We start from the raw sequence: 26,049 nt of genomic DNA on the forward strand, positions 1-26,049 counted from the left end.
GACTCTATGACCAGTGTGATTCTGCAATCTGTACAATCAGAAAAATGAGAAATTATACCCCAATTGATTCAAATGTATGAACTGCCAAGATCATTGTAATGTCATGTGTAGCTAATAAAAAAATTTTTTAAAATAAGGATGAATAAGAAACCACTAAAAGGTTTGATAAAGGAGTAAAATCAGATTATGCAAAGATGATGATGATGATTCTGCTGGGGACTGAACCCAGAGGCACTTAACCACGGTGTCATTTCCCCAACCCTTTTTTTAAATTTGAAACATGATCTCACTAATTTGCTTAGGGACTTGCTAAATTGCTGAGGCTGGTCTCAAAGTTGTGATCCTCCTGCATCTGAGATCACAGGCGTGCACCACCACACCCAGCTAGATTATATGTTTTTAAAGATCACAGTGTTTGCAGGGCCAGAAACAAACCAGAGAGTGCTCTCCAAGAGTGAGATAACCACTTTGGGTACAATTACAGTGGTCCAGGGAAGATGGAGGAAGTATCAGGAGGGCAATCAAGATGGAAATGACAAGTTCCAAGAAGACTGGGATGGCAGAACCAAATGAGCTTTGTACTGGATTGGCCATGGCAGGTAAGGGTAAGGAAGGAGGGTTGTCAAGGATGATACCTTGTGCAGCTGAGTGGATGTGGCTGCCACTCACTGAGTCAGGATACTGTGGAGGAGGAGGTTTGAACATGTTAAGACTGAAGTTCACGTGAACTTCAGGTTGCATTATAGGTCTAGAGCTTGAGAGTCTGGGCTTGGAGATTTGGGCATTATCAGTTTACTACTTGGCCTCTATTGCTTATTATTCTGGGTTCTGGCTTCTAAACTCTTAACCTGCCAGTGCCCATCTTAAATTACGGTGCACAGTGGTCTGACCTGTGTAGGTTTTTGCAGGATTATTAGATTTGTGACCAGAACCCTGAGTCTATTAATTCAGTCTCAGAGTCTATTAATTCAGTCTTATTGTTATCCTCATTAACCATTTGGCTCATTTTGTGAATATCAAGGGGCCTTATTTCACATGAACTGCTATCTAGACAGGTCTGCCTCATCCAATATCTGGAACTAGTTGCTTATTTTTTAACCAAATTCAGACTCCTCATTAAATGCTTTCTTAGGACTTGTGGCTGATCTCATCCTTCTGGGCCTCAGATCATTTAGGCTTATGGTTCTGGCTTCCAACTAGACAGCTCACACTCGATCATTTGCACACTTGGTCAGCCTAATCCAGGGGTCTCACCTTCCCCAGACCCTCAGGGGAAGGGAGGGTCCTAGAATTTGAGCAAGAAAAATAAATTAGACTTTTTATTTTTATTAACCTCAACCTCTAACTAAAAATTAGCATTTCCTTCAATTATAAATGCAAGCAAACCCCCAGTAGTATCAGTCATACCTGGGACTTGTCACTAATAGAAATATATTTTTATATCCTACTACAGTGGTTATAGAATTCCCAAAATAGTTTGTTCATTACTAAGAGAAGCATATTTGTTACTATCATAATTTTTTAACATTTTGGCAAAGTAAGTCAATTGGTAATCCTTCAATCTTATGATCCATATTTTATGAATTTTAAAACAATCCTGGAGCTAGGAGCGGTATTGCATGTCTGTAATCCCAGTGACTCAGGAGCCTGAGGCAGGAGGATTGCAAGTTTGAGTCCAGCCTCCACAATTCACAATTTAGCAAGTCCCTAAGCAATTTAGCAAGACCCTGTCTCCAAATGTAAAAAAAAAAAAAAAAAAAAAAAAAAAAAAAAAAATTTGAAAGGGCTGGGGATGTGGATCAGTGGTTAAGCACTTGTGGATTCGATCCCCGGACGATCACAAATTCAAGGCCAGCATAGGCAACTTAATGAGACCCTATCTCAAAATAAAAAGGGCTGGAAATATAACTCAGTGGTAGAGCACTTGTCTAGCATGCACAAGCCCTGGGTTCAATCTCCAGTAGAAGGGAGGAAAAAAGCAAACATAATTCTGAGGAAGGGTCAAGAGACACCTCCAGACTGCCAACAGAGTTCCTGGCACAAAATATGGCTCAGAATCCCTGGCCTGAGTGAGCTCCCCCAAGACCTCCTGCAGAGCACCCCTCCTGAGTAGACAAGGTTCCTGAGTTCACATATTCATGCAGTCTCATGAGGTCCCACTGGCAAGGGCCTGGATTATGTGGAAACAGACCACTGTGCTGGACAAAGGTAGGTGGTAGGAAATAGACCAGGGAGAAAGAAGAAAGGAAGACAGGAAATGGGTTGGTAAGAGGCAGATTTTAGCCCAAGAAACTCACTCAGAGCTGTGGAAAATTCAACCTTTATTATTACCTGCCTAATGCAGGGGATTAAAGTTGTCTCAAGCTAGATCCATATATTAGTGTAAAAATCTGTGTCTCTCCCCCCAAAAATGTACAAACCCCAAGTGATTATAGAAAAACCATTTTGGCAGCTAATAGAGATGTCCAACCCCAAGGCCAAAGGCCATCACTCCCTCTTTTCCCCTAATCCCAGTTTACTCCACAGAAATGTACAGGTTTAGAGAATTTCTAGCTACAGCACAGATGGCAGGTGGGTAGTAGGGAATCCCCAGGTCCAGTGTATTGGGGATGGAGGAGGAAGCCAAAGCTGAGAACAGTTCCGGGGTAGGCTCAGGGAACAGCTTTCTTCCCTTCTTGTCCTTTCTACCCCCTAAATTCTCAGCCAGTGGGGTCCAGTGTGTGACAGGAAGAGAGAGGCTGGGGACACAGCCAACTCCCCAGGAACCAGTGTTATCCAGTGGGACCCAGGTGTTCAACAGGCCATGTCCAGTGTCTGCCCTGCATTTGTCCCCACCCTTCCCCAAAGGATGGTGAAAGAAGTCAGAGAGGATCCCATCCATAGGGCCAGCTGGGTGGGTGGCAGGAGCTTCTAAGGAGGAGATGGAAGGAGAAACAGGACGTGGACACGAGCATATGTCCACTGAAAATGGAGTTATCAGCTCCCTGGGCAGGCCCAGCCCACCTGTTGTCACACTGCCTCTCTTGGTGCTGGGCTGCTGGAAGAGGGTGAAGTGGGGATACCATAGGCTCCTCTTGTTTTAGTATCACTGGTTTCCCTTGGATTGCTCCCCAAGGGGGTGGGCAGCTGAATGTTGTGATTCACACTGTATTGAGTGCATCTTCTGCCAGGAACCGATGCAGTTGGGAAAAAGAGGGTCGCTGCTCAGGCTCCCTGCTCCAGCACTGAAGCATCAGCTCATACAGGCCCTGTGGGCAGGCAGGTGGCCGGAACAGGTACACCTGTATTGTGGCAACATGGATGAGAGGCAGGGAAGAGGTTCTTCAAGTCTCCAAGATGACATGCTTTGCCCTTCCCAGTCCTCCCCACCCCCACTGCAATCCATCTCCCCTCCCTCTGCTCTGACCTGTCGTCCCTGGTCCCGGAAGAACTCCCCAGCATTCTCGATGACTTGCTCGTCGGTGAGCTGCCCAAAGGGTTGGGCCCTACAGAGCATCAGCACCTCCCACAGAGTCACCCCAAAGGCCCACACGTCACTGGCTGTTGTGAACTTCCCCTGGCACAAGGAAAGGGCAACAAAGGCAGAGAAGGGCACCAGGCAGCTTAGCTGTGCAGAAGCCCAAAGCCACCCAGCCTGACTCCTCCCAGCCTCAGGCTCTATTCTCCTCAGCTGGTCCCTTTCCCAACAAGCTGGTCCTCTCTCCCTAGAGTTCTGCTTCTTCTCCCATGCTTTGGTTCTCTCTTCCTTCTACTTATCCTTTGTCTCCATCTGCCCCCCTGACCCTGAATCTTCCCCCAGGTCCTTCTGTCTCTAGTAAAAATATGGCTCAGAATTCCTGGCCTGAGTGAGCTCCCCCAAGACCTCCTGCAGAGCACCCCTCCTGAGTAGACAAGGTTCCTGAGTTCCTATTTTCTTATCTCTTATCTCTCTGCTACTCTGACTATCCTCTGTATCCACTGCTCTTGGTGCCTGAACCCATCATACTGCTGCTCCTCATCTCTCCAGTCCCTTGAGCCATTTTATGGATGAGGAGACTAAAGCCCAGAGAAGGCAAGTGACTAAAGGAGCCACAGAACTGAGAATGGCAGCTGGTTTCCTCCACCACCACCCTACCTCTCTTCAGGTTGCTTACCATGAGGATGCATTCCCAGGCCATCCACCGGATGGGCAGTACTGCCCGGCCCTGCACACGATAATAATCCCCAGCATAGAGGTTTCGGCTCATGCCAAAGTCAGCAATTTTGATGGTGAAATTTTCCCCAACCAGGCAATTCCGTGTGGCCAGGTCTCGATGTACAAAGTTGAGTGTGGCCAAATAACGCATGCCTGAGGCGATCTGGGCTGCCACATGCAAGAGCATCGGGTAGCTGAGCAAGGAAGGCAATTATTGGGAGTCACTGGGAGTCATCCCCAGACTCCTCCCTTCTTCAAACATCCCTGTCCGGGAGAGGAAAGGAGCCTAGCCCCAGGACCACATCACTTCTGCTCCCAGGGAGGAGAGGGAATACCCATGTGTAGGCCAGTGCAGGCTCCCACTCAACCTCTCTAGCTCATCCAACCCTGGGGAGCTTGTGTTTTGTTAGGCTCTGCCATCTGGACTCAGGGGTGATAAGGCTGAGGGAGGGCAGAAAGGAATTCATAGCAGCGTCTAAGTCCCTTCACCACACTCAGTAATCTCCAGCCTTTCTGGCCAAGTTTCTGGATTACTATGGTCCCAGTTCCTCCTGAAATCTCTATCTGCCTCTCTTCCCCCATGCTCCTCTCTTTCCCTCAAGACTGAAGTTGAAAGAGGAGGAGAACTGCCAGGGAGTTCTCAAGGAAGTCCTTGCCTGGGTACATGGGTACCTGATGGTGGGCCCCTGGGCAGCCTCCCCATCCCTGGAGGCCCCTTCGGCTGCCTTGTCTTCCAGCTGATGGGCACTGAGAAACTGGTTCAGGTCTCCATTCTCCATGTAATCAGTAATCATGCACAGGGGGTCATCCTGCACACACACACCCAGGAGCCGGATGATGTTTGGGTCCTTGAGTCGTGACATGATCTTCACCTCCTTCAAGAAATCATTCCTGGGGAAGCAGGAAGAAGGTGGAGGGAGCACCAAGGGGTGGCCTGCACCTTCCCTCCTGCTCGTAAGGAAAAGTTGCCTCCACCCTCAGCACACAAGCAAACCTCCCACCCCAGACACCAGTCCTCTCTTGGTCCATATCATAGTTCTCTCTACATTGCTCCCTACTCTTCTTGGCCTCCCTTCCCTTCTTCCAGATACCATTCCTGATACTCACCTGGCATTCTTGGTAGCATCTGGCCGTAGGATCTTGACAGCTACCAGCAAGGGTTGTCCCTTGTGTACATTGATGGGGAAGTCAAGACTGACCAGATCTTGAGGGTTCTCTACCTCACACAGGTGCACCTAGAGAAAGAAGGTCATTTCCTAGAAGGTCACAAAATCAAATGGAGTAACATTGCACAGATGGTAAGGCATGACATCAAAGCCCCCAGTCAGGGCAGACACTATTGATGGCCAGGCAGGCATCCTCCTTACCTCCCCAAACTGGCCCTCGCCAAGCTTCTCCTTGAAGCGGAGCCGTGACCGAGGGAAATCCACTCTGGGGGGCCCATCCCCAACCGCCCCTGGGGGCAGTGCAGGCACAGCATAGGTGTTGCCCCCAGTGACGCCCTGCAGGGTAACAATGTCAGCCTCGGCATAATGGGGGACGCTGTTCTGGGGAGGTGGGGGCAGAAGCGGGGCACCTGGCTTCTCAGGCTCCATATAATCCCCATTGCAGGCTGGAGGAGTGAGGAGAAAGAAAACAGGACAAGGCATCAGGATCAACCCCTAAGAGCCACAGTTCACACCCCAGCCTCCCCAAGGCCCTCCATGTCTTCCATTTGGGTGAGAGACTGAATCCACCCTGCATCTCCCCAGTATTCCAACCACCAACCTCAAACCAAAGAAAGCACTGGGGTGAGATAAGAGTTAACTACTCTAGGGGATTTTTCAAGACAATTAAAATGGTTGATCAAAAACTATTATAAAATCTTACTGTCTAGGGATCTCCCAGCATAGCCTAAGAGACCATGAGATGAGTCTTGGATGGAAGAGGAATTCATCTACCCACCATCAAAGAAGGAGGGTTCAGCCATCCAGTCTCCTTCACTCTCCAAACCCTTGTCCCACTCACCACCAACTTCCTCTTGTTCACTTTATCTGTTCTCCCACTTCTCATAGCCTGACTTTTCCCTGCCATGGTTACCCAAACTCCCCAACCCAACACACCAAGCTCAAAGACAGGCAGAGACAGGGGCACACAGAGAGGGAAAAGGGCAACGGTTCCTTAACAGCCCCCAAAACAATTGTCTACAGACAGGGAGGGAAGCAGAGCTATCCCTCTTGGTGCTGGGGAAGGGACCACAATGAGAAGGCAACACGGAGGAGGGGAGGAGAGACAGGAAGGGTGGAGTGTGAGCCTTCACCTCTGGGACTGCGAAGAGAGGACACATGGGGGAAGAGGGCAAGTGCCCAGGGTGAGAGGCCCTCCTTGCAGCTCTAGAGAAAGGGGAGAATAAAGGTGTTACAAGAGAACCTGGGGCACCACAGCAACCTCCTCTCCAGCTCTGGAGAGCTGTAGAGACAGGGTATGAGAGGAGGAAGGGACAGAGCCAAGACCGATAGGACTACACCTCGGCTAGAGGGGGAGGCCTTCAAAAGGAGCAAAAAGCAATAGTGAGTGAAGGGCACAAGAGCTCTGCCAGGGAGCTCAGGAGAGCAGAAGAGGCCACAGTGGGGAGGAGAGGGAGTGCAAGGTGTGCGGGCTTCTCCCTGCCCCAGTGGAGGTATGGGGAGCCTGGTGGAGCCCAGGGGCAGAGGGGCTTACCCTGGGTGTTGGTGGGTTTGGCCCAGGCGGGTGTGGGGGGGCCCGGGCCTCGAGGGGGACGGGCGTAAGTGGCCAGAAGGAGGCGGTAGGCTGGATTGGAGAGCAGCAGCGCTGTCGGGAGAAGGAGGGGGGGAGACACGGGGAAGGGATGAGACTCAAGGCTAGACAGACAGGGAGACCTGGAATAGGGCAAGACCAGGGTGATGGGATTGAATGTACTAAGAGAGGATAAAACAAGGACCTGGAGAGTGGTGGAGAGCTAGTAGATTGGTGATTGATGGACAATAGATGGGGATGATAAACAGACAATTTGATGGATAGACAAATGGATATATAAATATAGATAAATGGATGGATGGTAGTATGAATGTATAGATAGATGGAAGGAAGGATTAAACATGGTGAGTCTAGGAAAAAGAAGAGAGGGGTCAGGGAGACACAATAGAAAGTAACAGAGAATATAGGGAAATGTATGTATGATACAGAGACAGAATGAGACCACTGGGGATTATGGATAATAGATGGGAAATCCTTCAGGAAGATTATATGGTCGAGACATGGAATGATGAAGAAGGTGAACAGAGGCACAGAAATAAGAAAATAAATTGAAACTAGGGAAGACAGGAAAAGAAAAAATAGGAGAGAGAGAAAGAGGGATACAATAAGAAGACAGGCAGAGAGGATGGAGGTAGGACTGGAACAAAGAAGGCCTTACCAGAGCCACCGGGGACACAGGGAGCAGAGTGGGGTGGATTCCCACGAGGCCGGGGCTCTTGGTAGGGGGGTGGTTCTCGGGGACCCGGGCGATTGTTGATGAGGATGGTTTCCCCAGGAACAGAGAGATGAACTGTCAGCTCCTCTTCCAATACCCGTCGCTCAGCCTTGTTAGAGGAGTGGGCAAAGTTAAGTGTTGCCCCTGCGTAGCACACATTTCCTGGCACCTCGTAAGTGCTGTTCCTATGTTCTCCTCTTTAATCTTCACAATAGTCCTACAGTTGTAGCTCCTACATATGCCCAATTTCACAGATAAAGAAACTAAAGCTCAAGAGCATTTAAGTAACTTCCCATATTTATCAACCTTAATGTGTACCAGCACCTTGGACTTTCCCAAGAAGACAAGGACTTGGGAGAATCCAAGCATCCTCTATTTGCCCCTCTACTCTCCATCTTTTCCCACCACTCCTGCCCCAACAGAATGACCAGTGTGGACTGCCACTAGCTGGTTAAGGTTGGTGAGAAAAGAACCCCAACCAGAGACTGAAGGGAGAAAATGATGTCAGGGGATTTACTCTCCCATCCTCTCCCTCGGGACTGGACTGCCACAGCCTGTATCCCTGCTCTAAAGTCCACCCCTCAGCTCAAGGCACCCTCTCCAGACTCACTCCTCCCAGGGATTCGATACTGCAGCTTCCTCTCGCCCTAGCAGGACCACAGGAATGGGAAAGTGACCCGCTCCTTGTAATGCCCTGCATCCAGCTCACACCTTTGAAAGTGGTCTCTAGTTACACTATTAAACTTTGCCCTGCCAGCCCTGCTGGACCGTGATATGCCTGTGCCTGGACAGTGAGGGGCTCTATGGGAGCAACTTCTCCACCCTCATCCCACCAGCACCACCCACCTTGCTGAGGAGCCTGCGCCAGTGCAGCCGCCAGAGCATGAGGGCAATGATAAGCAACAGCAGCAGGATGATCGCCACCAGGCAGCCTATGAGAATGGCAGTCGGGCTCCCCTCTGCCTTGGCCACAGGCTGCTGGCCCCGGGGCTCCAGCTCTGGCAGAGGCAAAAGGGTCAGCACCCAGAAGGGAGGCCCAGGGAGGAAGGATAAGCAGGGTCCACATCCCTGGGAGGGGGCCCCTCGTAAGAGCCTACTCACCCAAGCTACTGAAGTTGGTGGGAGGTGGGCCAGGAGGCCACCAGGGGGCTGGTGCAAAAGTGCCCCCCAGAACCTGAGAGGAGTCATTTACCACATCTAGGGGAAAGGAAGAGAAGAGGCAATTAGAAGGGGAGGAGGAAGGGACCCCCTAGAGGTATGTATGCATGAAACCTAGGGAATTGAATAGAAGCAGGGGTGACAATATAGGCCACCACTGGTCAGTCAGAACACCAATCAATCAGAGAACATGGTGGAACAGAGCCCCTGGCTATGGCAGATGTTAACCCCTTAGTCACTGAATGGTGAGGAAATGGAGGGCTTCCCGCCAAGTGGATGGTGATGGGTATCAGGAGGTTTAGAAAAGAGTGGACTCAACTAATACAGAAGTATTTCAGTACTGTCCAAAGGACTGAATCAGGTTCAGTCATGAGTGAAAGGCTCATAAAGAAAAGACAAACAGATACAGGGAACAAGGGAAAAAGAGATGCCAATTATTTCCACCCCAGTAGAGAAGTTTCATGGGTTTTGGGACAATATGATGCCAAGAATGGATATTCTGGGGGTACTACAGGGTTAAGAATTAAGTCAGCTGGCAATCCCAGGGGCTGGGGATTGGGCATACTCCAGGGACTTACCAGAGATGAAGGAAATTTCACTGAAGAGTAACCAGGGCCCCGCAAAGAGGAAGCGGCACTGCAGAAAGCGACCCACACGGCCACCCAGGGGCACTGAGATAGCCCGGGCTCTGGGGTCCCCTAGGCTGCCTCCCAGGGCATGGCGCATGGGCTCCCCTTCCCAGGCCATGGCAGGGCCCCGCTTGAAGCGACACTCCACCCCGCCTGGCAGGCGGGCTCCCAGTGTGTGCATGTTGTTACAGTGTACCTGGGAAGAAGGGAGAGGGACACGGGGTCAGAGCCAGAGAGCCCTGAGGGTACCAGAGCAGCACCTACCCTGGCTTCAGAGCCTTCCCAGAGAGGCAGGCTCACTTACCTGCATGGCCTGGAAGGCCCTCAACTGCTCAAACTCAAACTCCATCTCCACATAGCCACTGGGGAAGCTATGGTTACTCCATCCCACATAATCATAGCCTGGCCAAACTCGAAGTTCCTGGCTCTGCCTAAAGTCATCCAGCCCTACCACACCATCTGCCAGCTGGCCCAGACCACCATACTGCAGCCTGGAGAAGAGGGGAACAAAAAGGGGAGGTTGGAAGGGAAGAGGGTGTCAACTACCCAGGTGCTTTACACATCCACCCCAGTGGCCTGGGCGGCCTGGCTCCCATCCATTCATCCCATTCCCACACCACCAAACTTCTTGCAGCTCTCTCCTCTAACAACCCACCACACCAGGCCATCACAGATACTTTGCAGATGACACACTGCACAAAGGCACCCTCTGAGGTACACTATTCAATCACTATTATGATAATTTCCATAATAAGATGATCTTAGCCAAAGGGTGCCTTTTTCTAATTTTTACTGACTTATGGGCTAATAATCATCTTGCTACCATTTATTCCATCCCACCTAACAGATCTCTCTCCCCAGTTCTTCCATTTTACTGCCCAGACTACTTACCAAAACCCCACACACACTCTGGCCTCCCACCCACCCCAGGCTCCACATCCTGCAGGGCCCATTCCTCTCACCCGCCAACAGTATATCCATCATAGGTGGAGTCGTTGAGGTGCACGGCTTCAGATAAGTACATCGTTTGCCCCACAGGGGCTGTGTAAGACAGAAGTCCATCTGGGGCAGGTGGGAGGAGGGGTATTAGAGGCACAAAGCCTCCATTCCCTACCCCTGCATCAGGCTTGGGAGATTTCAGTCCCTTTTTTGTATCCCTCCACTGGCCCACTATCATGGAGGAGGCAATGTTGACCAGTCCCCTCCACATCCAGAGGGACAGCTTCCCAACAAGAGAAAGGATCCTGGGTGCCTTTCTTTACACTCCCCACCGTCAGTCCCCAGAACTGAAAATGGATTATTTGGGGGCTGACCTACTCACCCCTCCAGAGGCAGCCATAGAGCTCCACTCGCAGACAGACGCTCATAACACGGTCAGCCCGGGGGTAGAAGCGAACCAGGCGGGCCACCATGGGGGGCCCAAGGTCCTTCAGCACCACTCCCCCAGGGTCCTCATTACCTGAGATCACCTGTGGGCCAGGAAATGGGGAGGATGGGTAGGAAGGGCCCCGAATCAAATCTAACTTCCCAGCCCACAGTGGCCACTAAAAAAAATGTGAAGGGTGATACTGAGTGCACAGTACTGTGGGTGCAGCCAGGCATTTGTAAATGTGGGTCTGCAGCAGAGATCTCTGACATCTCTCCTGGCCCTGGTGGTCTGACCTCCAACTCCATTCTCAGCCCCCTCTCCTTGCCTGGCTCCATTTGTCTCCAAGTACTCATGCTATTATTTCTAGATCCTAACCAATCCCTCAGAGCCCTGCACCCCACCTCAGCTTCCCCCTCTTGCTTCATCCCATTCCTTCTGTTCATTCAGCCAAAACTGGCTGAGTGCCAACTCTGTGACACTCATATCGTCAGTGGTAAACATCAGTCCTTCCCTTCACAGAACTGAGATTACAGTAGGAGAAACAGCTATGAGGAACAAAAGACAGTATGTGGGGACAGAACAGTGAGGCAGGTGGTCAGCCAAGGCTCTCAAGGTAACATCTCAGAAAATGGAGCAAGGGGGAGTCTGTGGGTATCTAGGGGAGGAGCTTGCCTGGCCCAGAGAACAGCAAGTAAAAATGTCCTGTCATGTGGGAATGAGCCCTGGCTTGTTCCAGGAAGAGCAAGCAAAGCAGTGAGGCCAAGGCAGAGCAAAGCATAGGCACAGCCAGAGAGAGGTCAGGCTAAAGTCCGTGCCCACTCAAGATTAGTTTTTGTTCTGGCAGAGCGAAATACCAGTGGCAGGCCGAGAGCTGGGATGATATGTCTGATTTACATTTTTTTAAGTTCTGCTATACGTAGCATGGAGGTGGAGATTTCACTTCAGGGAGAAAGGGGCAGCAAAGCAGGCAGAACAGTTTGGAGACTGCTGCATTCATCTAGCTGACGGGTGGCATTTGGCCTAGGTCAGTAGAGTGGGGAGAAGTGGTGGGATTCAAGAAATGCCAATGGAGGTAGAGCAGGCAGGCCCTGCTGATGCTTTTGAAGAAGGAGGTAAGAGGAAGAGAAATAGGGAATATCATCTGAAATCTGAGAAAGCTGGGGAAGAACAGTTTGTCTTTTTTTTTTTTTTCCTTTTCTTTTTTGGTGATACCAGGGATTGAACCCAGGGCCTTGTGCATGTTAGGCAAGTGTTCTACCACTGAGCTATATCTCCAGTGAAAGAACAGGTTTAAGGTGGGAGTTCCACCTGGGAAGTAAATGATAAGTATGAGATGCTCAAACACCGACTTGGCAAGGTCCAGGATGTCCTCAGTTTGCAATACTGAGTAATGAATGCTCAGGGGAGAAGCCGGCACTGAAGATGCTATAACTGGAGCATCATCAGTGTTCAGGTGCTATTTAAGTGTCACTGGAGGAGAGAGGAGTCAGCCTCCTTTGGGCACTGTCCCAACCAGCCTCACCTCCTGACCCCAGCGATCCTTCCAGTCCATCCAGCGGTGGCCATCCCGGGAGTAACGCAGCCGGTAGCTGCGGGAGAACTCTTTGCCCAGGCCCCCAGCATGGCGTCCCTGGGTGCCCACCAGAGCCACGAGGTGTAGCCGCCGTAGATCCACCTGTAGGTACTCCTCCTCCTTGGGAAACACTGGCCCCGCAGGACACCATGCCCCATCCCCATCACTGCTCTCCAGCCTGGGAGGGGGAAGGAGGTCACAGGGAACATATGGCAGTAGGTCTGAGTCTGTCTCTAATATTTACAACCTGCTCCCACTGGACTGCTGGGATTTCAATGGTAATGAACCTCTCAAAAGCCTCTTAGCTTGGTCAGATGGTCTGGAAGGGCAAATAAAGGTCCCAGAGCAGCCCCAAATATGCCAGATACCTGCTGTGGCGAGCAGCAGTGGAGTCTGACCAGGAGCTGGAGACAGAGATGTCACTGTCTGGAATGGTGCGGTCTTGCATGCCCAGGGCGTAGCGGCACTTGGCTGGATGAACACAGCATGTGATGGGTCAAGGCCTTCAACTCCTTACTCCCCACCCCAAGCCCTGCCCATCAGGGACCCAAGATTCATTCTTCTTACCAGGGTCAAAATGTCCCTTCATGTCAGCATCTCCAGTTGCTACCAAGAGCAGTAGCAGCAGCAGTAGAGATGAGAGGACCTCTGGCCCCATAGCTCCTGATCCCTCAGGCCTAAGGGGGTGGGGGCAGCATCTCTGCAGGGGACAAAATGGATAGGAGGGTAAGTTAATAAGGGGGACTGAGTCACAGCCAACAGCAAAGACAGGATGGCTGTCTTGGGGATAAGAGCAGTAAAATGACAAGAATGGTCATTGTTGAATAGTACTGGCTCTGTTTTTAGAATGCCTCCCATATCCCAGACACTGGGCTAAAACTTTAAACAGAATCCATAATTTTATCTTCGGTCACTTTAAAAGGTAGATTCTGTTACTATCCATATTTAACACATGAAGAAAGTAGTCTAGAGATCCATTAAATAATATGCCTAGAGCCCCATCCCCCTATAGAAAAAGGACAAAATACCCCATTTACAATGGCTTCGAACAACAAATTTTCAAAAACATGTAGACAACATGTAGAACAGAAAAATGGTTACAGTTACAATAAACAAAGGACCCTTACAAATCAACAAGAAAAAAATATATAAATAATACAATAGAGAAATTGCCAAAAGAATTTGAATAGTCATTTCATAGAAGAGCAAAAAGTCCAGTTGCCAACAAACATTTGTATTTTGTTGTTTTGTTTTGTTTTGTTGGTACTAGGGATTGAATCCAGGGGTATTTAACCACTGTGCCACAGCCACAGCACTTTTTACTTTTAATTTTCAGACAAGGCCTCACTAAGTTGCTTAGGGCCTCTTTAAGTTCCTGAGACTTACCCTGAACTTGTGATCCTCCTGCCTCAGCCTCCTGAGTCACTGGAATGACAGGAGTGTGCCACCAAACCCAGCCAAACATTTATCTTTAAACAGTGAAAATCACTATAGAGTCAGGGAAATATAAATCAGATATAGGGTCTGGCTATGTTGCCCACACTGGTCTCCAACTCCTGGGCTCAAGTAATACTTTTGCCTTAACCTCCAGGAAAAAGGACTATAGTAGCACACCACTGTACCTAGCTTAACAAGATATTCTCTAAGGTTTTAATATTTATAGGTAGTGAGAGTGGTGAAAAGGGAGCCACCATGCTAGACAGTAGGAATTTAACATCATCATCTACTACTAGAAAACAATCTAGTGGTATCATTATAATTAAAAATTCACTTCCCCTGAAATCCCAAGTTCCCCTCCTGAGGATCTAATAAAAAGGATGGGAGAAGTCTCAGAAGAATGGTTTTACAAAGATGGCATCTTTGTAAAGACCCAAATTTGTAAGCCATGTAAATGCGTACAGGAAACCAGATGAGAAAAATAAATAAGGTTCAGTGGGCTTCTGTGCAGCTATGAAAAGTAACAAAGAAGCAATAAATTTCTGATTTGGTATGATTTCCTTGTGCCATGGTTGAAAATGAAAAGCAAGATACAGAAGTATAAAGGATTATCCTACTTTCTGTAAGCAAAGAATAAACGAACTCCTGTGTTTGTACACATGTGTATGTGTAGAGAGGATACGCAACAGAACGTGAGTTAACATGAATAGGCCAAGAGTTGGGAAAGCAAACAAAAAGGGAAAAAAGATATGCTAATGGTACTATTTTACTAAAACAATACTTATACATGTGTGTAAAGTCATGTGATATATATAAAAGAATATAAAATCATTTTGAGCCAGGTATCATGGCACATGTCTATAATCCCACCTACTTGGAAGGTTGAGGTGGGAGGACCTTGAGTTTGAGGCCAGCATAGGCAACTTAGCAAGAACACAACCTAACTCAAAGTAAAACAAAACAAAACAAAATAAAAATTATTTTAATTTCCAAAAAGCAAAGACACATCTTTTTGATAGTGTATGCCTATAATCTCAGTGGCTCAGAAGACTAAGACAGGAGGATTGCAAGCTCAAGCCAGCCTCAGCAACACAGTGAGGCCCTGGGCAACTTAGCAAGACCTTGTCTCAAAATAAAAAATAAAAAGGGAGGTTAAGCACTCCTGGGTTCAATCCTTGGCACAAAAATAAATAAATAAAAGCAAAAACACTCTAGGAAAGGTTGAGCAACACCTTGTTAAGGATACAATAAAATTAGACATCAAATAAGCCTGGACCTGCTGACCTTGGGCCCCTCCAACCTTGAAGCCCAGAACCTAAGAGAAGTGCAGGATCCCAACACCTTCCAATCCCATTGTCCCCTGCAGCCCTCAAAGCCCAGTGTGGACCCTAGACTAGCAGCCTCAGCATCTTCTGGGAACTTTGGAGAAAAGCAGACCCTCAGGCCCCAGAGACTTTCTGCATTTTAACACCATCCTCAAGTTATCTGTGCCCACTAAAGTTTCAAAATCTCGACTTTGTTCCCCTGGAACCCAGGCAGCTTACCCTATCTCAAACCATTCCGACTGGCATCTCCTTACACATCCAGGTATCAACTGTCCCCTGCCCAGGCTTCAAGAAAAGCTATCTTAACCTATGCCTTGCCAGAGCTCTGCACATCATTCCAGGCCCTGGAATCTTGAAGGACCCTATTGACACCTCTCACACCCTACCCCACCCCCACCATCAGGTCCAAAGCATCTTGCCCCCAGCTTTCCTTGCTGGGCCTGACATTCCATCCCCTCCAGTTCCCACTTTCTAAAGGTAGCTGCTTCTGAAGGAAGAGCCCAGGGCTGAGGAAAAAGCTGAGTTGCCTTGGAGATGAGGGCGGGTCTACTGACAGGGAAGTCAGGTCACCCCAGGAGGTAAGAGGAGTGGGGGGGATAGTCCCCCATCCCTTTGTCCTCCTCCAGCTGCTTCCACAATGCTCCAGGGTAGGAATGTAAGAGGCAGCTGAGACCCCATAGCCATGAAGCAGCAGCTGAAGGGGATGACTGTGGGGGGTCACTTGGTTATCAAAGGAGAACCTGGAACCATGAGTAGTCCCTTGGGAGTCCAGCACCCCAGTGCAGGAGAGCCATCTGCCAGAGTCCCAGGATACTGGCTGGGAATTTCTGGGTGCTGCTCTCCACCCCCACCTCTCTGGGAACAGCGGAGCCCTTGTTCCCCAGAGTAACCTTCATGCCTATCCCAGATGAGTCATCAGAGTCAGACAGAGCAGAGAGGAGCCTGGGGCAGAGATACAAAGACTGGCAGAGGACAGGAGACAGGGGGAGACAGAGCAGAAACACAAAGCAAGAGGTAAATGGAACAGGCTCAGAGACTCAGGGCACAGGGCCAAGCAGAGAAAGAAGGAGAAACAGCAAGGGTCTGGGGCAATCTGTCCTCCAACACCACAAATCTCTATCCACTGGGTCTGGCTTGACCCCACAGTCAGACACCCAAAGTCCAGACCCAGAAGACCCACACTGCTATCCCCTTTACAACCAATTACAAGCCAGGAGCCAGGATACCCTACCTCAGGGCCTTCATTCTTCTCTCCCAAACCCTGCCTCCCACCCCAATCTCTCCCTCCCTCCCTCTCTCTCTCTCTCTCTCTCTCACACACACACAAACACACACACACACACATACACACACAAACTTCTTGAGTGGGGTGTAAACACTGGGGCTAAATGTAGCCCAGGCATACACACCTGTGGGTAGACAACCCTTCACAGGCTTTCAGAGGCAGGGCAAATACCAATACTCATGCACACATCCATCACATCCACACCTTGGCATTCTTTAAAGTCCAATCCCAGCACTTAGTGAATGGCCACCTTCAGACACCTGTAAGTACAAAATGGCAGATGCCTGCTCCTATAGAAGACAATGTAAGACACACTAAGGTCCTCAGGCACAGGAACCAAACAGAACTAGGCACACCTCTTGATCATATACATGGGTGACAAAGCCAGAAGGAAGTCAGCGGGGTGGGAGCAGGTGGAAACCTGGATGGGAAGAGTAACAGTAAGAACAAGAGCTATTTCTCCATTTCCTCATACATTCTGCTTTCACCTGTCTCAACAGTACCACTAAATTCTGGACACACCTACCATCCCTTTAGCAACAGTAAGTCCCAGTGCCAGTCAGACACTGGACCTGTAAGGTGAAGGCTGGGGACGAAGGGGTGGGGCTCTGAAAGTGTTACTCACTGGGTAGTGACCTCATCTCATGGCAGAACCAACCAGCCATCCAGCCGATTGTCCCTGGTAGGTTAGGTGTCAAGCCCTCTCCCTGCTGGGCTGTGGTCAGGTTGTCCAACTGGGAGTTGCCGAGTGGAGGCTTAACAGTTAGTAGATGCCCACAGGACTGGCCGGCTGCAGATCGAGCCGCTTCTCCCGGGACGGGTGAGATGAATCAGTGGCGCCACATATGCGCACCTGTCCTCCCGGGGATCAGTTCCGCCACAACGAGTACAGAAGGGGGTCTTCCCCATGGCTGGGACACTTTCTCGGAGGTCAGAGAGTGAACCAGAGCACTGGGACCGCAGGAAGAGACGGAGTTCCCCCGCCGGCCCTCACCCTCAGGCGCCGCCCTCGCCCCCCGCCAGCGTGGTCCTCCCGCCGCTCCCCCTACCTCTCATCGCTCTTCCCAGCAGAACCGCAGAACCAAGCGTCCGAGCCCGGAGTAGGGCCTCCTTGGCGGCGGGGCGAGGGGAGGGGGAGCGGAGGGAGCCGGGAGCGGGAGGCGCCGGCGGGGCTCGGGTGTCGGGAGGCGGCTCCCGCGAGCAGCTGTCGGGGGCCTGTTCCGGGGAGAGGAGCCAGAGCTGGGGCGGCTCGGGCCCAGGCGCCGCCTCCCCGCCCTCCTCCTCCCGCCCGCGCTCCCTCCCCTCGGCCTTAGTGCCACACGCTTGGGCTCGCCGACCTCCCTTCCCCCTCCCGGGCCCAGTCGACCCCCGGCTCCCACGCCCTGCGCAGCCCTCGCGGCCCCCGCGCTCCTCTCCGCCCCGCCACGCCCACCCCACATTCCCCTGCGCGCCCGGCCTTCCCCAGGTAACCCGTCCGCCACCCCCTCCTCGGCGCGCCATCCCCGCGGTCGCCAGTCCTAGCCAGCAGCCCAGTCTCTGGCGCTGCGGACCCAGGCCCGCTCCCTGCCCATCCCCCGCGGCCCTGAGTTCCCCACAAAGAGCACCGCCAGGGGGCCTGCTGCTACCCGCTCACGCGGCCCCAGGAGGGGTTGGCGCCCCTCCCTACTCCCCCTTTTCTGGGCCTGGTTCCTGGAGAGAGGCGAGGGGGAGAGCCCTAGGGCACTGGGGAAGGAGCGGGTTCCCACAGGCCCGGCGCCCAGCCCAGCAACAGGAACCAGAAGGGGGAAGGGAACAGGGCTCACCTGTCCAGCCAGACTTGCTCTTTTCACACCACCAACCTTTGCTTCTCTCTGGCGCTTTCTGGGGCCCCGTCCTCCACAGCCCTACCTAGATTGCCCCAGATCCTGATGGAGGGCCACCCTCTTCCAGCCCCCCTCCTCTCTCTATCCCCTCCTTTCAGTTCCTCTCCCTGGCAGCCCACTCCCCAGTCTTCTCTGGATCTCTGGAGTATAGATTATCAGACCCTGGTTCCCCTGGACTCCCTGCGCAGGCTCAAAGTCCTCCTTAGGGCAAGCTTTCCTTAGGCCCAGCCAGCTCTGGCCCTGGTGGGGACAGGAGGGTCGGATCACTGGCAAAGAGAAACTAGAAATGGAACCAGGACGAATTTGGTGGTGGGGAGGAGGAAGAGGAAGGATACTGGTAACATCTGGTGCGGGCTGATCTTTGTTTGGGGCAGTACTGGAGATTGAACCCAGGGCCTTGAGCATGCTAGGCAAGCATCCTACCACTGAGCTACATTCCCAAGAGGAGGAAGAAGAGAGAGACACACTGAAAACCAGACACAGCCAACAAAGATGAAAAGATGAAAGCAGAACAGATAGACAAGAGAGAACTGCTGGGTAGTGAACAGGTGAGGTAGGGGACAGAAGAGCTTGTCATGGGGGATGTTTCAGCACCACCTGTCAGCCCCACCTCTCTCCACAACCCCACACCTGCCAATCACCTAGACAATGTCAGATCACGTAAGGTCTCTGGCTGTATTGCTGATCTCCACCCCATTGCACCTCACAGCTGATATAAACTCACACCGTGTGTACAGTTTCAAACAACAGTCCCATCAAAGAAACATGAAGTCCCAATCAGACAAGTACACAAAAGCACTACCAGGAAGAGGCTGACCCTTTGGAAAGGCCAAGGCATACAGGGGCATAGGTTCACAAACCCAACAACACTCCAGCTGCTAAGGGACCTGCTAACAGCCCCATGGTCACTAGGAAAAGTGCCTCTTGCCCTCCCCCCAAACCCCCAGAGATTCCCTAGAGCACCTACCCCTGTGCGCCAGCCTCTGCGAAATCTGGGGCCGGAGAGGCGTGCCCGGGGTGGAGCCAGGCTGGGGGTGGGGCCAAGGCTTCCCCAGTAACTTCACCTGGGTCTGCACTTAGCCCCTCCTCCCAAGAGCTGTTTTCTGGGGAAGCCCTGGGAAGATTGGCCAGGCCTAGCTACAGCTCCTCACATCCTAATGGGACATTCCACACCCTAGGCCCATGCTGATATGGACAGAAGTGTCCATTGGGGAGAGTAGAGGATGCCAGAGAGTCCTGAAAGCATTGTGCACTCTTCTCATTCTCCCAGATGAAATTCCTAGTCAGTGATGCCCACCTCACCCAGCCCAGGGCTGGAGGAGTTAGAGGGATGCAGGGCTGGGGCCCAGTGGAATCAAGTGACAACGGAAAGGGGGCTGGAGCCGGCTGGAATGCGGGGCTTGGAGCCGAGATTCCCAGGGGCCAGAGAGGGAAATCCCAGCCATCCTGGGGCCCACAGAACAGCACCAAAAGCCGAGAGTTTCTGCCTGCCATACATAGCTCCCAGTGCCCATCCCTCACTTCTTATACTACTCTCAACCACAGAGGCCCCATCTCCTCCAGATCCCCAAAGGACCTTCCATCCCTCCCCCAAGCATGCCCTCTCAGCCTGGGCTTCCCTTCCCTTCAAGCCTATGGCCTCCTGCTGCCCAGGAAGGAGAGGAGGGGTAACAGCTGAAAAAATGTGAGGAGAGGCACGTAGAGAAGAAAGCCCAGCTCTGGGCCTGCAGAGGCCTGCAGACCACCCGACCACTGCAGGAAAGCCCAGCAGGACCAGTGAGAGGGAGGATGGACCAGATGGGCCTTACAAAACACACACACAACACACACACACACACACACACACACAATAGTCCCTTCTCTGAGATGCAACTGCCTCTGAGGGAAGCAGGTTGGGTCAGCAGCTGGGGAGAGTGGGAAGAAACTGGTGGGGGGAGGGGGAGGGAATGTGAAAGGCCCTAAGTGTAAGTCATAACTTAATGTCACCAAGTTTAAATGGGAGATCAAAGCTTGGAGTGTGAAGGAGGAAGAAGAGATGACCTAGCTCTGGGAGAAAGATGAGACAGTTTAGCTGTGGATAGCCTTGGGGAGGAAGAAAGACTATGGGGACAATAGTGATGGAACTCAGAGAGAGGCAAGAGAGAAACTGAGGCCTAGGCTGGGGAAACTGAAGGTGAGAGAGGGGGAAAGGGGGGTGAGGACAGAGAGCACACACAGCAAAAGGTAGGAAGACCAGGGGGCTCAGGAGGAGACTGAAGTCTGGGGAGAAAAGGAATAGAGGAAGGGAAGAAACACAAACCTCAGAGAAGTGCCCTGGGAGGTAAGCGGACAATGGAGACATGAATCAAGGAAACGGGGAGAGGAGAGGTTGGAATGAAAGTGACACAGGGGGAAGAGGTGGGAAGAAACAAGACTGAGGCCCAGAGCTTGAAACCAAGGCACACACAGGGATGAGAAATAAGAGGATGAGGAAGGAAGGGCCACTGCGGGACAGACAGGCGGGGAGCAGGGAGATGAGGCCCAAAGATGAATCCAACCTGTTTCTAGACTGCTGGACCCAGAGGCCCCTCCCCTCCCTTTGGGGACATCCAGCTCCTCAATCTATTTGCCACATGTGGCCCCCATCCATCCCTTCTTCCCCATCTCTATTCCCCATCCTTCCCTTCCTCCCACCACACCTCTAGCCAGGCCCACCTGGTAGGTAACTCCCCACAAAGGGGGAGGGGGGGCTCAGCTTCAGTGCCTACCTCTGCTTTCCCAGTTCAGCTCTGACTTTCTCCCTCTCACCTCCAGCTCAGGATTCTCCTGGATCCTAGTCTCCCCAGCCTCGGGCCTTTGGGGTCCCAGCTCTGGGGCTGCTGAGGCTGCCTGGCTTTGTCCAAGCGTCCAGGGCTCAGGAGCAGCTGCCCGGGCCAGCTGCGGCTGGCTTCAATGTGACCATGGCAACCCAACCGCTCCCCTCGCAGAGCCTCTCGGCCCCCGCAGAGAGAGGGAGGGGACAACCAGGCTGGGGAGAATGGGAGAGGAGGCTGAGAACTGTGAGACTGAGCCAAATGGAGACCCCAGACAAAGAGACCCCAAACAAAGGAAGGAGAATAGGCGAAAAGCAGCACTGACTAGCAGTGACTTAAGGCAGCTGCATCAGGTCCTGCAGAGAGGGAAGAGTGGAGCGGGACACTAGAGGAGGGAGAAACCAGAATTGACTAGGGTGGTCCATCCATTGGAGACCTCTTTCTGGGTCTCTGACAATGCACTTCCTCTTTGTGGGATTTTGATTTTGCATCCTGAAAAGAAGCTGAATCCCAATATATTTGGCTGCTCTCAAAGTATGGTACAGTGAGAACCATCCCCAGTTGCACCATGGCTATAGAAATTATCTTAAGCCAGAAGGCATCCTCAGATTTCAGGAACACCTCCCCATTTCAAATATACAATGACCTATCACCTGCTAAATACAAGCAGCATCTTCAGACAATGCACTCCAATTCTTGGTTTGGAAACTGTGATCCTCAAAGCCAAATGCCTGATTGGACTTGGAGAGAGTGGGGCCAAAGGGAGGGAGTAATGATGCCTCTCACAGCATGTGAAAGGAAGCCAAGCATCTAATGGGGAAGGGAGAAAGCAAGGCTTTGCCAACTGAGAGGATTGAAATCACCACTCCCCATCTGGCTCCCCTTGGCTGCGCCCTATACCACAACCTTCCCTCACCAGTAGGATGGAGACCCAGGAGTCTGTCTGGGTGGTAATGACGTGACATCTGCAAAGTACAGGCCTATCTGATAAAGCAACCATTCAAACTCCACTAACATCAGCTCTCTCTGTGGCTTTCTGATGTGTCACTTGAGGCCTCTGAGTTCCACCTCCCAATTTATTCCACAGTTATTATTAAAGTGTGCACAAGGCAAGACTCTAACAGCAAGAATTATGAGAGAAAGAGGAGGAAGTACAAGAGAAGCGTGATACATTCCACCATGGGGCACTTACAGTCCAGAGGCAGAGCCAGGCATGTCAGGACTATAATGGCTGAAGACAGGCTGGCTGAGCTGTAGATGGAGCTGGAAGGGACTGTGAAGCCAGAAGAGGGCCAGGTCAGGTCTCATGAATGAGGTAGAAGGTGAGACTGAGAACTGGGCCTTAGATCAGATTCAGATATGCAGAGACTAGCGAGGGCAGGGAGGTACCAACCTGGGATGTGAATATGCAGCTGTGACTGGAAGCCGTGTCCATCCTAATGAGTAACATCAGAAAAGCAGTCTTGGACTCTTCTTCATAGTTTGGCATATTTTGAAGGTAAGGAGGAAGGGATTTGGGGTTTCAGCAGGGAAATGACATGATTGATTTGTGTTTTTTAATAAGTGGTTTCTGGGAACAGCATGTGGGATGCACTGTTCAGGACAATGGCTGAGGGGAGGGAGGAGTTAATCCCATCTGTGTCCTACCCACATCCTCCTGTGGTTCCCCTCCAGCCCCCAACCAGGAACATCATGAGGAAATGAACATCTTGAGGATCTTATGAAGGCACTGCACATACTGGGTCTTTTCTCATTTCCTCACCTATCCTGTGATGTCTCCTCAAGGACCTCTGACCTTGGGTGGAATAATGGCTGTTCACAAAAACAAAACCAGGACCAGAGTGGTTGGAACTTGCCCTAGATCTGTGGCAAACTACCACTTCCCGCCCAGGATTTCCAGATTCTTTTACCTCCCTCTTCCAGAATGGATGGGGATCTAGAACAGCTCCCTGGGCTGCTGAACTGCACACACCCCTGAGCCTCTTGAGTCTGTGCTGTGGGAGGCCCCACCTTTGATGGACTTAAACCTTTAGTTTTTGTGGGCTTCACAGTCCTTGCAATTGACAGGAACACCATTGGGGGGCGCTCGCTGCACAGGTGACTAACGTCGACTACTGGCGGGCGAAAGTGAAAGTCCTCAAAGGCTGGAAAACCTGGGCGGGGAAGAGCCTGGAGCCACGGATCGGGAGGACGTTTGAGAAAGACTAGCCGCGGAACTAATTAGAGCGCAATACACTGATATTCAGATATTTTGTCTTTTTTAAATATTATTTTTAGTTGTATACCTTTATTTATTTATTTATTTATTGTTAATGTGGTGCTGAGGATCGAACCAGCGGCGAGCGCTCTACCGCTGAACCACACAACCCTAGCCCCAATATGTTGTCTTTTATAGACAGAATCAGTTCTTCACTTTCTTTTCTGCTGTTCTTTGCTAAAAATCTTGTGGCTTGTTAGGATTATCCAGCCTCATCCTGTGCCAGGCTCTGCTCTCAGCACTTTCCAAATGCATTTTATTTGACCCTCATAGGAGCCCCGTGATGGGGCATTTTGATATATATACCCACTCCACAGGTATAGAAACTGAGTTTAGAAAATTGAGTACCTTGCCTCCACTTCACACAGAGAGAGACACACACACACAGTCACACTCACACACTCAGTAACTGGCAGAGATGGATTCAAACCTGCATCTTTTCCACTCCATAGCTAAGATAGAATGGAAGTTCTTAGCCATGGTTGTTTTGCCTGCTCTAGAGGTCTATAGTAAGTTCTTATCCCTTCTTCCACAATCCTTGAAGGTCTCGGGATGCTGTCTTTAATTCTTCTAATGAATTCTTCCAAGAATACTGGTACCCAAGTCATTCTTGTTTGTGTAAAAAAAAAAGAATGTAGAGAGAGAGTCAAAAATGGCAAATGATTTGTTTAAGGTCACCCTGGAAGTCAAGGTCAGCACTAGGATACTAATTCAAACTAAAGTCTATGGATTCCTTAAGGACCCACAAATATCCAGTGAAAATTATGAAAGCCTGTGTTTTCGTTCCTTTGGTAATTTTTGAAAACTATTAGAAGCATATTTGGATCATATATAACTGATCCTGGGCCCACATATGAGGGGCTGACTAATGCTTGTGTTTATTCATTTATAGCTTCCATTGTCTTGGTTGTGTTTGTACCAAGTGAAGGGCAGGAGACAAGTACTAACATTTCTTAGCAATTTGAATAGGCACAAGAAGGGGAAGAGTTGAGTCATTGACAAGCACACAGTGGAATATTGTGCCAAGTTCAAAAGAACCTGCTTTGGGCAGCACATATTCCTGTTGCCAGCAGCAACTTCATTTCAGAAAAACAACACTATTCACATTAAATTAATGTTAATTTTTAAATTGCCTTTCTACTGTTGTTCTATTAATTGCTACTTTGTTTTGGTTTCATAACTGCTTAAATGCTGAAGCATAAAGAGTTCATAGCTAGCTATGTTTGCACACATTTAAATTACAAAAATAACTTAAGCCCACAAAAACTGATTTCCTTTCCATTCATACATCAAATATCCTATGAAAATTATGAAAGCCTGTGTTTTTGTTTTTGAAAACTGTTAGAAGTTTTCATAATTTTTGAAAACTATTAGAAGCATATTTGGATCATATAAAACTGATCCTGGGCCCACATGTGAGGGTGTGACTAATGCTTATGTTTATTCATTTATAGCTTCCATTGTCTTGGTTGTGTTTGCACCAAGTGAAGGCCAGGAGACAAGTACTAACATTTCTACCCCTCCCAATGCAGCTAACATAAACCTGGGTTTCAGGAGTCTCCAAGGAAAACCTGTAATGATGGATGGAATCCTTGTTAAAGATCCAAAGCCTTCCCTACCCTCAGGACCAAGTATAAGGACGTTAGAACCAGGGGTTTCTAGGCTACTGAGTGGAATTCACAGAGGGAGGAGGTCATAGGACAGACACCTGGGGGTGGGGGACAAGGAAAATTTACAAGATAGTATCAAGAATTGTGGCCAAAACCTCCATCTTTCAGTAATTTACCAAAATGATGAACACAAAGGGAAAGAGAATAAGTACCATTTATATGTTTTCTATGCCTTTTAGAAGACATGGTGTTATTACCTTGGCCACATACAGGCAAATCTACAGAAGGGTGATATTGTAGACATTACGGAAATGGGCACTGTTCTGAAAGAAATGCCCCAGAAATGTTACCACGGCAGAATGGGAAGAGTATATAATTTTGCCCAGCATGCTGTTGGCATTGTCATAAACAAGCAAGTTAAGGGTGAGATTCTTGCCAAGAGAATTAATGTGCATATTGAGCATAGTAAGGACTCCAAGAGCTATGATAGCTTCCTGAAAAGGGTGAAGGAAAATGATTTCAAAATTAGAAAGCCACTGGGCACGGTGGTGTACACCTGTAATCCCCAGGCTTGGGAGGCTGAGACAGGAGGATTGTGAGTTCAAAGCCAGCCTCAGCAAAAAGCAAGGCACTAAGAAATCAGTGAGACCCTATGCCCTTCTCTAAATAAAAGATAAAATAGGGCTGAAAGAAAGAAAAAAAAAAAGAAAGAGAGAAAAAAGGTGTGGTGGGTAATTTAGCTGTAAAGTGCCTCTGGATCCAACCCCTAGTATCAAAAAAAAAAAGAAAAAGAAAAAGAATGGCGCCTAGGCATGCTCAGATAAATGATGATAGGAGGAAGGAAAGTGAGACTAGAGGCGGGGTGCCAAAAAGAAGGTTATTTGTTGTGTGCTTTTAATTCTAAATCATGCACATAGTAGGAAACCAGAACTAGCAGGTAGGTGATATGCTCTTTGGATCACGGCACCAGCAAAAGGTCCCACCTGGAGACTCTCCTCCATGAACTTCACAGCTATTCATCATGGATAAAGCTGACTGAAGTACAAGATGAACCATCATCCCTGACTGGGGTCCAGAACCACCTAGTGGTGGAGGATGGAGCCTGT

At 50.2% G+C, this 26,049-nt stretch overlaps 1 protein-coding gene and 1 long non-coding RNA gene across 6 annotated transcripts in view; one reads left to right on the forward strand and one right to left on the reverse strand.

Moving 5' to 3' along the window:
• LOC124096810 (uncharacterized) overlaps window positions 1-26,049 on the forward strand; it is a 60,887-nt gene that overhangs the window by 5,385 nt on the left and 29,453 nt on the right. Inside the window, exon 2 of the long non-coding RNA XR_006853022.2 lies at window positions 485-599. This is a non-coding gene — a long non-coding RNA (uncharacterized LOC124096810). The remainder of the gene's footprint in view (window positions 1-484; window positions 600-26,049) is intronic.
• Ddr1 (discoidin domain receptor tyrosine kinase 1) lies at window positions 2,305-19,271 on the reverse strand. 5 transcript variants are annotated; one of them, XM_046450810.2, is made up of 19 exons: window positions 17,472-17,738; window positions 17,048-17,227; window positions 12,943-13,075; window positions 12,744-12,846; window positions 12,325-12,553; window positions 10,755-10,902; window positions 10,396-10,495; window positions 9,738-9,924; window positions 9,383-9,629; window positions 8,748-8,843; window positions 8,493-8,644; window positions 7,590-7,755; window positions 6,875-6,985; window positions 5,542-5,786; window positions 5,282-5,409; window positions 4,847-5,065; window positions 4,134-4,368; window positions 3,407-3,556; window positions 2,305-3,281 (listed from the first exon to the last, which is right to left on the reverse strand). In XM_046450810.2, exons 3-19 carry the CDS (start codon window positions 13,031-13,033, stop codon window positions 3,141-3,143), a joined length of 2,748 nt encoding a protein of 915 aa, XP_046306766.1. In that variant the 5' UTR covers window positions 13,034-13,075; window positions 17,048-17,227; window positions 17,472-17,738; the 3' UTR covers window positions 2,305-3,140. The 5 variants fall into 5 exon arrangements, with proteins under 5 accessions (XP_046306766.1, XP_058437421.1, XP_046306767.1 ...); XM_058581438.1 differs by having other exon boundaries at window positions 17,048-17,341; XM_046450811.2 differs by lacking the exons at window positions 17,048-17,227; window positions 17,472-17,738 and adding an exon at window positions 19,252-19,271.

Source organism: Marmota monax, unplaced genomic scaffold (genome assembly GCF_021218885.2).
Source record: "Marmota monax isolate L192 unplaced genomic scaffold, Marmota_monax_Labrador192_F-V1.1 WCK01_AAM20220418_F8-fsc00474, whole genome shotgun sequence".
NCBI classification, from domain to species: Eukaryota; Metazoa; Chordata; class Mammalia; order Rodentia; family Sciuridae; genus Marmota; species Marmota monax.

Coding starts and splice junctions, on each gene's coding strand:
- Ddr1 (XM_046450811.2), bottom strand. CDS start 13,033: ATGGGGCCAGAGGTCCTCTCATCTCTACTGCTGCTGCTACTGCTCTTG. Junction 12,847..12,942: donor GAAGGGACATTTTGACCCTG/GTAAGAAGAATG, acceptor GTGTTCATCCAG/CCAAGTGCCGCTACGCCCTG. Junction 12,554..12,743: donor ACTGCTGCTCGCCACAGCAG/GTATCTGGCATA, acceptor TCCCCCTCCCAG/GCTGGAGAGCAGTGATGGGG.